At 54.0% G+C, this 13,403-nt stretch overlaps 1 protein-coding gene across 6 annotated transcripts in view; it reads right to left on the bottom strand.

Moving 5' to 3' along the window:
* Nucleotides 1-247: 247 nt before the first annotated feature.
* The window catches only part of H6pd (hexose-6-phosphate dehydrogenase/glucose 1-dehydrogenase), a 33,343-nt gene continuing 20,187 nt past the window's right edge, over nucleotides 248-13,403 (bottom strand). For all 6 annotated transcript variants that reach the window (XM_055615375.1, XM_055615377.1, XM_055615374.1 and 3 more), the window contains 2 exons: nucleotides 4,613-4,882; nucleotides 248-3,401 (listed from right to left, as the gene is read on the bottom strand). In XM_055615375.1, the coding sequence (XP_055471350.1) occupies nucleotides 2,038-3,401; nucleotides 4,613-4,882 (1,634 nt within the window). In that variant the 3' untranslated portion in view covers nucleotides 248-2,037. The remainder of the gene's footprint in view (nucleotides 3,402-4,612; nucleotides 4,883-13,403) is intronic.

Below are 13,403 nucleotides of genomic sequence, written 5' to 3'. Positions count from 1 at the left end.
ATTTTTTTTAATGAAAAATAAAAAACAGGGTATCCCAGGTCTTAAGACTGCAAACTCCTTCCCTGAGACTGAAGACACATTTATACACGTATGTGACTGGCTGGTGTGGTAGAGCACACTGCTGGCCGTGGATGATGGTCCAGGAGGTCTGAGCAGTGGCAGCCTTGGTGGTCCTGAATATGAGCAACCCCAGGGGCAGAAGGAAAAAGGGCACACGGGTGCATGCAGAAAGACAATGTCTCCCGCCAACATTTCCTTTGTCTTTTATTAGTGCCTGCTTCCGGAAAGGAAATCTTTGGTATTTCCCCACTGGCCTCCCCTGTGCACACTCCCCACAGATAGAGGCGAGTCACTCTTCTGGGTAAGAACAGAACATTCTAAGCTCACACTGGGCGCTGACTCACTCTTATTCACAACACTGACACAAAGCCTGTTCACCCTCTCCCCTACAGCATGCAAGGCCCCTTCATCTCCGATGTTGCAACTGCTGAGGGCTGAGTCCTTAAAGAACAGATGAGAAGGCACTGGGGCTAAGAAGCCAGAGAGGCAGACTGCATGAGACACAAAGAAATGACGTTTGGCACTAAGCCTGCCTGCAGTGTGGAATGTGAGTGGTGGCATGTGGGCTCCCCCACATGGCCAAAGCTGGAACTTCACCGGCAACTACCTGCGACCGACCTTGAGCAAAGCTGGCCAGGGAAGGACCCCAGGGCTTTCATCATGCCAAGTGTAGCTCTCTTGGAATAGAGGTGTTCTGTCAGTCGGGGTTGCGGGAGGCCAGAGTAAGCAGAATTTCAACAAGAGTGCTTTTCATACAGAACTCCAGCTCAGGCTATCCTCTGTGCACACATCTCTACTGAAAGGAAGAATTCTTTCTCATGAACTGCCTGGGAGAAAGTACAATCAATGGAAAGCAGAGAAACAGATTTTCTGATGCTCCTCACCAGATAAAAGGCCCTCTCTGGGAAAATTCTGAAAGCCATAGAGACTGTGTTACTGACAAAGTATGTGACCATGAGGCAGGGGTCATCCTAACCCTTTTGCACCCTTCCTTGTTCACATGACTTAACAGGAAGCGGAAATGAAACCGTACATGCCCCGAAAAGCTTGCTTTCTGCTGTTGGCTTTCTTTTAAAATAAAAATTTAAATTCTGAGGCCCTCGAAGAGGCTGAAGTTAGGAGCTGCCTATAGTGTTCCCAGGGGTACTAGGTTAGTGGCATGAGGTTGGAGATACTGGCAGAGGAAATCAGCCACGAGGCTTGAAGCTCCAAGAGGTAGTGTGAGGAGAGCGAGCTGCAGTCTGCCCCGGTGCTGGGAACTGGCCACAGAGGCCTAGAAAGAGGCTGTGAGCTGCAGTCACCCAAGAGCAGAGCTAGTGGCCCAGTGACACCAGAACAGTTCTCAGTGGGAAAAAAGGGAGCCCTGGTCTTTAGATTTGGGGGGAATCTTTTTTTAACATGGCAGTGTCTGTGTCTGTGTCGAGGGAGAGGCTAGGGGTAACGGGGAATGCAGAGGACAGCAGATGTCCAACCCAGAGCAGGTACAGAGGGACGAAGGGCTGCCAGAGCAGGCAGGCCGCCCAGTGCGGTCTCAGCACCGGTTCTGCTCTTCCTGCCTGGCGCCTGGGCACCACAATCCCCAGGAGTCTCTGCAGCCTTCTCTTTAACCAACTAACTCTTCACCCCCTTCCCACAGAAGCCAGTTCAAAGATCACCCACCAGTCTTGGCACACCACCTTGGTTCTTTAGCATGGAGCGTTCCTCCTGTCTTATTGTGTGTTGTAGACACTGGTGTGATACTGTGAGGGGCCTTAGCTCCTCTCCTGTCTGGGCTTTGAGGCACCTTCAGAGCAGAGGTCTGAGTCTGAGTTCTGTTTCCATGCCTAGGCACCATAATTACACAGAACCATGATGCTGGGGCAGAGTTTTGTCCTCCCTTCTCTGGGGCCTGGACTCTGGCACAAGGCTCCAGACAGCTGGGACACAACTGGGTAGGTGACAGAAAGCCTGAGGGTGACTAAGCTCAGGATGCTCCTGTCATCCCAGAAAGGCCTCATAATCCATGTACCAAACCAGCTGTCCAGAGAGAGGCAGCACCCCTGAGATGGGCCACTTCTTGGGCTCGTGGCCCACACGGCTGACCAGCATGGTGATCTCCCGTTTTGTCCTCCCCATGACCAGGACAGCTACTTTCTTGGCTCGGTTGATGAGGGGCAGGCTGAGGCTCATGCGCTGGTGCGGCCTTAAGGGGCTCTCCGTCAGCACCACCAGCTCGTCGCCATCCAGGCCGGTGGGTGACTGTGGGAACAGGGAAGCCGTGTGCCCATCGGTGCCCATGCCCAGGAGAACCAGGTCAAAGCTGCTGTTGGCCACCAGGGCGGAGATTTCGCTGGCATAGGTCTGGGCACCCTGGTCCTCCTCAGCACAAAGGCGCTGGCGCAGGTGCACGGGCATGGGGTGGATGTTGTAGTAGGGTACCCTGATGTGCTGCAGCAGGTGAGCCTGGAGGCCCTGGAAGTTGGACTCTGGATCTGAGAGAGGGACACAGCGCTCATCAACCAGCCAGAGGTGTGTGTGGGCCCAGGGGAAGCTGTAATGCCCTGTGGCCAGCTGCTGGAAGAGGGCTATGGGGCTCGAGCCGCCTGACAGGGCCAGGTGGAACTTGCCAAAGCGTCGTACCGCCTGCACCGCAGTGGCCTCGATGTCACTGGCCAGCTTAGAGATCAGCTCCTCCGGCCAGGCAGTGATCAGCGGGCTCTGTCTGTACTGGGCCCTGAGGACCTGGAAGTCGCTGGGCTTTGGGGCTGACGCTAGCCCCGGTATCAGCACCTCCGGCTGCTGCTGGGAGAAGGACAACTGGCCACCACTGAACTCGAAGTCCAGCAGGCAGCCGTTCTCTGCCCCGCCTGGGTAGACGCGTGGGACTTCGAGAGCCAGGCTGTCCAGGAGGGGGGTCCAGAAGACCCAGGAGGCCAGCAGGTTCTCTGTGGTGATGAAGGACTCCTTCTGGCAGTGGAAGATGTGAGACAGGAGGGTGGAGTAGGCGTCTTGCTCCCGCACGGGTCTATAGGCGTAGTAATCAGACAGAGGACGACCAAAGAGGCGGAGCCCGGGATGGTCCTGCACCTCCTTCCAGCTCTGAGAGGGCAGGGAAGGCTTGAACAGGTTCCTGCTGACCAGGATGGCAGGGTGGCCCAGCTCGCCATGTCCAATGTAGAAGACAATCTGCTGGGGCAGGCACCGGCTCTGCGCGGACACCCGGTGGCCCTCGCTCTGGGTGCAGTAGGCCCGATTCTTAAACAAGACCCGAATGTAGCCCACTCTCTCATCCAAGGCCTTGCCGGACATCAGGATGAATGGTACACCCTCCCAGCGTGGGTTGTCGATGTGGACAAGGACACCTGAGGCAGGGAAAGAACAGACAGTGACATCACAGCCTGAGAGCTGGCCACGCAGTCCACCCTGCCTCAGTGCCCCTGCCAGGCCCCTGTCGTGCGGCGCCTTCAGCCTTCCGCTGCCTCTTCTTCTCAGGCAGGGGTGGAGACAGCCTGAGGGGCTAATTCTACAGCCAAACACGAACACCCTGAGGTCCCTCTGACAGACTCGATCTAACTAGGCTTATGCCTGCCATGGAAGGCTCTCTGGTGAGGCAAAGGGGGCGGGAGGCATGTTGGGTCTTGGTGGGTAAGGGCAGTGTGCTGAGGACGGGCAGCTCTTTGTGTGGAGCCCCCAGGATACCAAAACAAGGTCACGCCTGAGTGCAGGCTAGGTGGGTGGGGAGCAGGTGAGAGGCCGTGGAGAGAGGGTAATGTGTGCATGTGTGCGTGCCGCAGTCACAGAAGCGGGCACTGACATTCTGCACACGGATTCAAGCCTGCCTTTCGCCTTGCCTCTGTGTCCTCGCCTGCGAACACAATAGCTGCAGTTGCCGAGGGCATGTGAGGGCTGAGGTGAGGTACACACACTGCCTGGCACATCCAACGGGCTCCAGATGCAGGGGCTGTCTCATGGCCATGGTCTCTAACTGCCAAGAGCCAACCTCTCTCCCCAGAGGGTTCTGGAACTTTCCAGGTAGCACTGGCAGCTAAATGCTGGCCCATATGGCATCTGTCCACGGTAACTTTCCTTGGCTGTGGCTGGACAGAGGTCTGTCCCCGGTTATGGAAGGCAGCGCCTATCTGAGCCCCTCAGGCAAGCCCTCAGGAGATTTTTCTGGGACTGAACTGAGGGTGAAGCAGGTGACCTATTGCTTTTTAATTTAATTTAATTTTTATTTGATGTACACTGGTGTTTTGACTGCATGTATGTCTGATGGAGGGTGTCAGAGCCCCTGAAACTGGAGTCAGACAGTTGTAAGCTGCCATGCGGGTGCTGGGAATTGAACTTGAGTCCTCCGGAAGAGCAGCCAATGCTCCTAACTGCTGAGCCATCTCTCCGGCCCGGTGACCTGCAGCTTTCAACTGGCAGGAGGCCTAAGGGGTGGTGATCAGCATGCACTGGGTGCTCCCTGAAGACTCCCTGGAGTCTCAGCTACCGCACTTTAAAGGGCCCTGGGTACAAGAGCAGTGTCTGGCTGCAGCGGCCCAGCCAGCCGATGCCGCTCTGGGCCTACCTGCGAAGGTCGGCGTCAGGCTCTGGAAGCTGTCTGGCTTCTGCAGCTCCTGGCGCACCTGCCCGCTATAGGCCTGGTACTGGCCCAGGACGGAGCTGCTCTTCTGCAGCCCCCGCAGGGCCTGGAAGACCTGCAGCTTCTGCTGCAGCACAGCGGCCGAGCTGCTGGCGTTGTGGGGCAGCTCCATGGCCACCAGCGTTAGGATCTCCGTCAGGTGGTTCTGCAGGGTGTCACGGATGACGCCGTACTCCTCGTAGAAACTGGCGCGACCTGAGCAACAGGGCGGCTGTCAGAGGGTCCCTGAGGCAGTAAGGTGCCACCCCATCATTTGTCCAGGCATCTTCATTCCTCCATCCAGAGAACCCATGACAACATGTGCCACAGCACTCAGCATGAGACAGGAAAGGGACAGTCGGGGCAACCTCCCTTCATCAAGAACTACTCTAAGGGAAGGGATTATCCCATGGGGCGTATTCAGGACCTGCTCGGGAAGATTCTAGTCTCAGGGCTAGGCAGAAACATCCGTGGTTTGGGGCCAGCTTCCTGGCCCTGCCCTCCCTCCCTGAGCACTAGCCAGCAGGAGCAGCAACCTGGTCAGGGCGAGAGGAAAGTAGGCCAGTCTGGAGAGGACCAGGCGCTGGCTCTGACAGCCACTTCCTAATTCGGGCTACTTAGTTGACTGGTTTGTATATCCTGCTGCTAAACAGCTAAAAACACCACCCATGACCCAGTGCAAGAGTACACTCAGCCAAGGTCCAATGAAACACAGGAAGGAGAGGAAGGCGGAAGGAGAAAAATGAAATAAAACTGTGAGTTGTGTCAGAGGCCATGGAAGGCTCCTCTGAGACTTCATTTCAGACGAAGGGCCCTCAATTGCACAGCCCTGAGGGAGGAGAGACTGAGCCTGCTGGGACTGGGCAGAGAGAACCAAGGAATGATTTAGACGAGGCTGACGGGGAGCCGAGGTCCTGTGGAACGAGCTAGAGGCACAGTGCTCTGGGCTTGAAGGAAGGCCATGGAGGCCACAGAGGGGCAGGCCCACACCACACTGAGAGCAGGGCACTGGATGGCTGTGTGGTGAGGCTGTGGAGGCAGGAAGAGATGGCCAGGCTCCCGCCAGAGCAGCGGGCAAGGGGCTAGTCTTTTCAGCCTGGAGTTGACTAGATTTGCCAGCAGAAGAGGACAGTGTGAGCAAAAAGAGGGAGCAAGGGCAGATCCTCAAAGTGGGCCTATGCAACAGGACAGCCAGTGGAAACACTCAGAGGTGAGAGGACAGGCAGGGAACAAATGGCCGAAAGGAAACCATGCATTTGGTACATGTGTTGAAAACATCCAGGTGGAGCTGGCTGGCTGGTAAGTGGGCGTGTGAAGGTAAGGGGTCGTGCCTGGGACACCAAGCCCAAAGCTTGCTGCCTGTGACCTGCATAACACTAGCACCTGACATATGTCATTCTTGTACCACGAAGGCCCCCATAGCCAGCACCTGCTTACCCCTGTTCTACACCGAGGCATGTGACCGGGGCCAGGACTGGGTCGTGTGAGCCCTGAGGACCTCTGACTTCAACACAGACACAAGCATCACAGCACAGCACTCAGATGTGCCTGCCCTCGTCACAGGCTACAAACACCCTGTCCAGTCACCTCCTCAGTCACACAGCAAACCTGACAGCATGCCACAAAGAGCCATCACTTACCAAATGCTCTGCCATGGGTGCTGCCGTGCAGCTAATCCCTGTCTACTCTGAGCACCCAGGAGCTCTGGCCGCCTGCACTGCAGGCCTGCGCTCTCCTGCCCACTTGATGCTGACCTTTTCATGTCTGCACCTGAGGCCCGTGGTGGGCACAGAACTGTTGTATGGGGCACTGCCACTGCCATTCAGTAGACAGCAGAAGGAATGAATGCACACACATCCTGGCACATAACATCACAAGGAGACAGCGTTGCTCTGATCAAGTAGGAACTTATATGGGGCCAATGAGATGCATCAGTAGTTAACAGCACTTGCTGCTCTCACAGAGAATCAGAGTTCGGGTCCTGACACCTACATCAGTCAGCTCACAATTGCCTGTAACTCTAGCTCCAGGGGATCTGACACCCTCTTCTGGCAAAGGGAGGCAGACGGAAGAGGCGAGAAGGCGGCTGGCTGGGTGGAGCTGGGCGGCACACCCTTGCCTAGCACGCATGAGATCCTGGGCCCCAACCTCAGCACCACAAAAAATAAACAGGCAAACAGAAAGTTCCGTCCAGAGTGTGGCCCCTCCCTGAGACCTATGGACACCCCCGTGACAGCAGTAAAGAGAACCGAGCGCTGGCTGAGGCGGGGGATGGCCCAGTCAGCATGCACTTGTCATGCGCACAAGAGGGCCTGAGTTCAGACGCCAACACCCGTGTGAGAAGCTGGGGGGGTATGCCCGCCTGTGCCTGCAGCACCTAGGACGCAGAAGGGGCCCCAGTAATATCTGGCTGGCTACACGGAGACCCTAACTCAGGACAAATAATGTGGAGAATGACTGAGGAAGACACCTGACTCCCCCTGAGAACACGCATGTACATACATGAGCACGCCATGCGCACAAATGACAAATAAATGAGCGCACTAAGGGTTTTCCGAAGAACGGAAAGAGGTTGGTGCTGCAGTGGTAGAATGTTTATTTATCATGCTTGAGGCTCTGGGCTCATTCCCAGGAAGGAAAAAAATACAAATTTAAATTAAAAACTGTTTGTGTTTCTTATTACATAGTTATATTCACCTTGCATGTATTTTCTAAGCACTGTTTTACCTGGAATCTAGTTAATACTGAATCTAAACAGATAAATGGGAGGCGGTTCCAGCTGAGGTTTGTGAGGCTGAGCGCATCTGCTCTGAGCAGACACCCTGAGTCTTCAGAGCCGGCCCTGCTGCACAGTCACGGAGACTACTTGGACAGAATGAAATTTTAAAAGGCGGTTGGGGGAGCTAGAGAGATGGAGGAGATGGAGATCTTGCCATTCTTCTAGAAGAGCCAAGTTCAGTTCCGAGCACACTCAACTAACTCCCTGTAACACCAAGCTCCAGAGGATCTGAAGCCCTCTGGACTCCACAGATACTGTACTCACATGCACACACACACACACACACAACTACAGATAAAAACAGACCCAGGCATAGTGGTGCACGTCTTTAATCCCAGAATCTGGAAGGCAAAAGCTGGCAGATCCCTATAGGTTTGAGGCCAGCCTGGTCTACAGAGTGAGTTTCAGGACAGCCAAGGCTACATAGTAAGATTCTGTCTTTCTGAATCTGAGCAAGAGATGGCTCAGGATTTGTTGCTCTTGCAGAGGGCCAGGGTTCAGTTCCCAGCACCCACATGGTGGCTCACTCCAGTTCCAGGGGACCAGACGCTCTCTTCTTACTCCCATGGACACCAAGCACTCATGTGGAACACAGACATACGTTCAAACAAGACACTCATACACACAAGACAAAAACAAACAATTCTTTGAAAAAGTAGTTGGCATTTCATGAGAAAAGTACAGGGACACCATGACGGTATCCATTTAAAATCTGCTGACTCTTGAGAACGCTGACATGACACCCGGAGTCCCTAAAAGATCACTGGTGGCACAATGAAGGACAATGGACTCCATTACACCGAGCTGAGATTCAAACCCAACTAACTATAGCCTCAGGAAGAAGCTGGCTGCTGGCTCAACCGGGCACCTGACGGCAAACCCAGCTTCAGAGATGCTCAAACATGAAAACCCATACCTGATAGAAAATCAATGAATTAGAGCAAATTTAAGCAAAGAGAAGGCAGTTACAGCTGAAAGCGCAGATGAAATTTTGGTGGAGAGAGAGCACCAGAGTCCTTAAAAGCCGCTTTCTGCTTACTATTCATTAACTTCCTAAATCCCCGAGTGGCCCTTTCCCTATTTTTATCCACCTGCTTCTTGGTTCTGGAGAAATTGTGCACCTGGGGGTTGCTACCTGCAGAGTAGAGGAGAGCTTCCTTTATTCCTTCTTTCCAAGCTCCAGGGGTGTGCCTGTGTTTAGCACAGCCCATGGATTTATGGGTTCTGCTCCCAACCTGGTCAGCTATGAAGGACCAGGGCTGTGGCCTGGGCCACATGTGTAAGAGAAAGAGGCTCTGCACAGGGCTCAGCAGCTGGGCGGTAGGGTGGGCAGCCAGGAGCTGGCACTCCAATGGTACTCAGTGTGGGGACTTCGTCCAGGAACTGCCAGCTGTTGCCAACTGACTTTTTTCTCCTTTAGGTCAAAGGTTGCAAACTAAAACCCACAGTATTAGAAAGAGGAAGTGCAAGCAGTTTGGCCAACTAGAAGAAAGACCCCTTGAATTTGGCTCCTGTGGGGTTCAGGGTGGCCCATGGCCTTGCCCCACCATCCTGCTTGTCTAACTATGGAAGGCAGCTGGAAACTGCTCAGCATCTGAGGCCCAGTGACTCCACTGTAGAAATACACTACAGGGGAAAAATGTTCATGATCGTTAAGTGTTCTGGACGCAAAGAGTAGCTACACAATATTTAAAAAAATACTAAAGCATGCTGAGTCATGAACTTTAAATGATAAATTTATAGAATGTGAATTTGATCTAAAAAAATCAGAAAGTACTACTTAAAATAGCAAAAAAAAAAAACAAAAACAAAAAAAACAGCCAAAGTGCCTTGTTATAGAATTTATACTGCACATTCTGTGATATAAATAGAACTGAACAAAAGTACAGAGCTGTTAAAAATATATCATGCAGATTGTCAATGTATGGAGATGTAGATGGAGGTTGACTAGGGAAGGATGAAGAGTATCATAGACCGATTAGAGGCTGCCGCATGCTAAGCCAACATCGGTTGAAACAGACATTTTAAGATCATCCCTCTCCTTCTGAACTCAGAGAACATCTCTATTCATCAAGCACACCATGGATGTTATCTAATTTAACGCAGAAAATCACCCAGAGAACGCTACTGCGGCTGCTCACACTACAGATGCTGAACTGCTGAATCGGGGGTCACATCTTGAGCCAGCGACTGTCCCCCATGCTTCTGTGCTGTGGGAGAGCTGGGTTCTCAGAATAGTTTAGCAAAACAAAGAGGAAAAAACAACTAAAAGCCAGCTGCCTTTCCTACTGTCTCTGGCTGGGATCACCAAATAAGAAAGGTGAGAGCTGAGGAGAGACACTGACTGCTGGCTGGGTCTCTCTCCTCTCTTTCCCCCTCCCTCTCTGTAGCCACTCCAGCTCAGCCTGCAGACAGCACAGCAGATGGTCTGGAAGGGACACTGCTCTGCTGAGCAAGTGCCCAGCACCTTATGTCACATGGGTGGACGGAAGGCAGGACAGCTGGTGCCACCTGAAACCGTTTGGGTCCCTTGGTGAGAGGCACTGGGCAGTCACTCTAGCTCTCAGGGGTGAACATGCACTATGCTCCTTTCTGCAGTCTCCAGAAACACTCCCCAGGGAGTGGTGTGTCCCCCTCTCCCCCACCCTCCAAACAAAGGTTTCTGTGCAGAGGGAAACTGGGTTGGTAGAGAGAGTTCTGTGAGTACGAGGCAGTGAAGGAAGCCTTCCTGGGGGCCTGGGCACTGAGAGGATGGGGAATACAATGGCTACAAGTTTAGGTTCTGATCACCCAGAGGCTGGATTCAAACCCCAGAACAGACTACTGAACCTCTCATTAAGGACCCGATTCCTCTGTCTGCACAGCCATTTGGAGTTACTGCTTCACTGCAGCAGGAGACCCAGCCAAGGTCACTTTCATAGCCCATGCTGCTGTGCCAGGGGACCCCACTGACGACCCAGGGTGGGGAGAACTCGGGTCAGACACTGCAGGGTCGCTGCTTGCCTGAGGATGGCTTCTTCCTCCCTCCCCCAGTGCGCCCCCAGCCTCTGCAGCAGCCTCTGCAGCAAGCGCCATGAGCCAAAGCCAAGGGCTGCAGCAGAAGCTGTGGAGGAAGCTGGATGGGGGTGGGAGAGAAAGGGCCATTGACCTTGCAGTTCAAAAGGCCCTTCCCCACAGCTGCCACAAAGCAGGCCTGATAACAGCCCCTCCCCTCCCAGAATGCAGGGTATAGTTCAGTTTCCCCCAGCATCTACCTCTAGGTAGGAGGAGAGCACTGGTGGGGTAGGGGAACAATAGACAGGGAATGATTTGGGACCTTAGTCTTTTTGCTTAAAATTCAGACTGGGGGGCTCAGAGTTCAGCCTTGAAAACATTCAGCCCACACTGAGGCCAACAAGAGTGGCACTCGTCCAAGCACCAGCACCCAGATGTTGACACCTGGGCAGAGCTTGGCTCCTGTCAAGTAGGTGGGAGAGGAGGACTGTGCCTGGAGCTTCTGTAGGTCTCTCCCTAGGACGCAAACAAGACTTGCCCTCCCAGCACTCAGGGGTGCTCATTCTAAGGCCAACGTGGCCATGACAGTGGCCCTCCTACAGGGCTTGAGGGTCCTACAGGCTTCAGGTAGCACAATTTCCCATTCTTGGCTGCTCTGGGCCTGTGCCTAGACGAGAAAGACCCAAATCCCAGTAGAGCATAGTCCTGCTGGCCAGCTGCAACAAAACAGACACTAGAAGAAGGAAGTGGTAGCTCCTGTCTATAATCACAGTACTTGGGAGGCTGAGGCAGGAGGATTTCTATGAGTTCAAGGCCAGCCTGAACTATGTTGTAAGATGCAGGCCAGCCTAGGCTACACTGTGAGACACTGTCTCAAACAAAACAAAAGGAAACAAAACAGTTTTTAAAAGAAAGCAAGCTCAGATTGTGGACAAAACAGCCCCTATCTCCTACAAGGTGTAGGCCCTGGAGACAGGGAAGGCGCCTGCTGCCTGTCCTCCCACTAGTGGGAGAGTGCGTTGCTGGAAGTGCAGAAGCAGTCAGATCTACCTGCCACAGCAGCCTTGAGCCATCCCTGCCCACCCGGATAGCTGCTGCTCAGGCCCGTGCTCTCACTGCTGCAGGCTGGCCTCGGCAGGTCCAGCTGCCCAGGCATCCACCCAGCTTTCTGCCTGTTCCTCTGGCTTCCATTCTGTAACCTTCAAGGGCACCTTCACTGTAGTCTGCCTGGGCCCCTGTCTCCACGGAGACCTTGCAAAGAATCCACAGAGGGTGTGCAGTACATGAAGGAGATGGGCAGGGGAGAGGCAGACTGTGGAGGACAGAGGATCACAGCTGACGCCACACATGTGGGGATCTTCCCCGGCCCGTGGTGAGCAAAGGGACAAACCCCAGGGAGAAGGAGTGAGAGCCTGTCTCCCGGCTTGGCAGGAACAGACCAAGTCCAGACAGCAGAAAGGGGTGTAGACGCTGCGGCTGTTTGGCTCAGGAGTGGCCGCCATGCCTCCCACCAGATCCATGCTCTCAGTGCCAGATCTGCAGCTCAGCTCTGCAGATGAAGCAAAACAAGGTCTAGCAACACTCCCCTTGGACAACAGACACCTGAAAGGATTCCAGAGACTTCCTGATACCCGTGCAAAGTCATGGGAAGGGGCTGAACCTGTTCTCTGCTGTGGATCCTGGAGGGCAGAGACCACACACCTCCTGATAGAGATGCCTGTCGAGTCCTGACTGGCCTCCTGCCCCTCACTCCTCGCCCGCCTCCCACAGTCTGCCTGTGGCCTCCATACTGGAGCTTCTCACCCGGACCTAGCCCGGGCCTCATACCCCTCTGAGACCCTATCACCCGGCCCAGCACTTCCGGCACTAACTGCATGTGCCAGAGAAAGGAGAGAAGCCAGAGTTAACCAGGGGGACAGAAAGACAAAGCACAAAGTACAGATGGAGGAGAGATGAGGGGCAGGCTTCTCCCCACCCTTTGGCCCAGGAGCCTGGTGCTCTCTTCTTTAGGCAGGTCACACTTCGGGGTAGGAAGGGTGGCCTCTGGGGATCCCGCAGCTGCAGAAGGTAGGCGTGCAGCTGCGTGAGGTGGCGGCACTGTGCAGCGGTGCCAAGCGCGAGCGCAAGAGCCACAGTACTGGCCTAGGAGCAGTCTCCTCTACTCCAGCCAAGGACCTTGGACACAGGGCCATACTGTTGGAGACAAGCCCTGAGAAACTTCTGACCTTTTCTCATTCCCCCCACCCTACTGCACCTGGTTGACCAACATCCTACTTGACAGTTGCAGAAATGTGCTAACTGTACCATGACTTCCCGAGATAACTGCAAAGTGTTCCAAGCCCCAGGCCAAGAAGATTTTGTAACTTCCACCTTGCCCCTCCCTGAGTTCATAAACTCTAGAGTAGGACTTTCCAACCTACCCCTCCCTGAGTGTTCTACACTGTGCTCCTCCCTCGCCCCGCCCCTATCTAAGGTTGGCCTTAAAAGCCTGCTCCGGTTCAATAAAATTTGACTCTTGACAAGTGCACATTTGCTTGAGTCCGTTCTTCTCTCTCGCCCGTTTTTCTTTCAGGCCTGGTCCTCTTTGGAGACCCCACGAATTACTAGTCCCGCAGGCAGGTACAAGTGGCGCCCAACGTGGGGCCGAAGCACGGACCACTGCCAGATGGAGGATTGCATGGATGGATCCGGATCGCTCAGAAAACACCTCGACGAACTGAGAGTAAGATTGGCCGCTCTCGACTTGTAAAGACGTACGTTCCTGCCACTCACAGGAAAAAGATACGTTGGGTAAGTCTTTCTCCATCCCATAAAAATGGGCCAACAGTTGCGCTCAGGGAGAGAGGAATTAGAGTTAAGAAAAAGGACTTAATTAAGTTCTTGGTTTTTGTGTCGGACATTTGTCCATGGTTTGTTATTGATGGGCCAGAGATATGCCAAAAAGTGGGATCAGGTTGGAGCCTG

Source organism: Psammomys obesus, unplaced genomic scaffold (assembly GCF_907164565.1).
Source record: "Psammomys obesus unplaced genomic scaffold, mPsaObe1.curated_primary_1811, whole genome shotgun sequence".
NCBI classification, from domain to species: Eukaryota; Metazoa; Chordata; class Mammalia; order Rodentia; family Muridae; genus Psammomys; species Psammomys obesus.
Note: the sequence above shows the minus strand (reverse complement) of the source record. Positions and strands in the feature narration are given on the sequence as shown.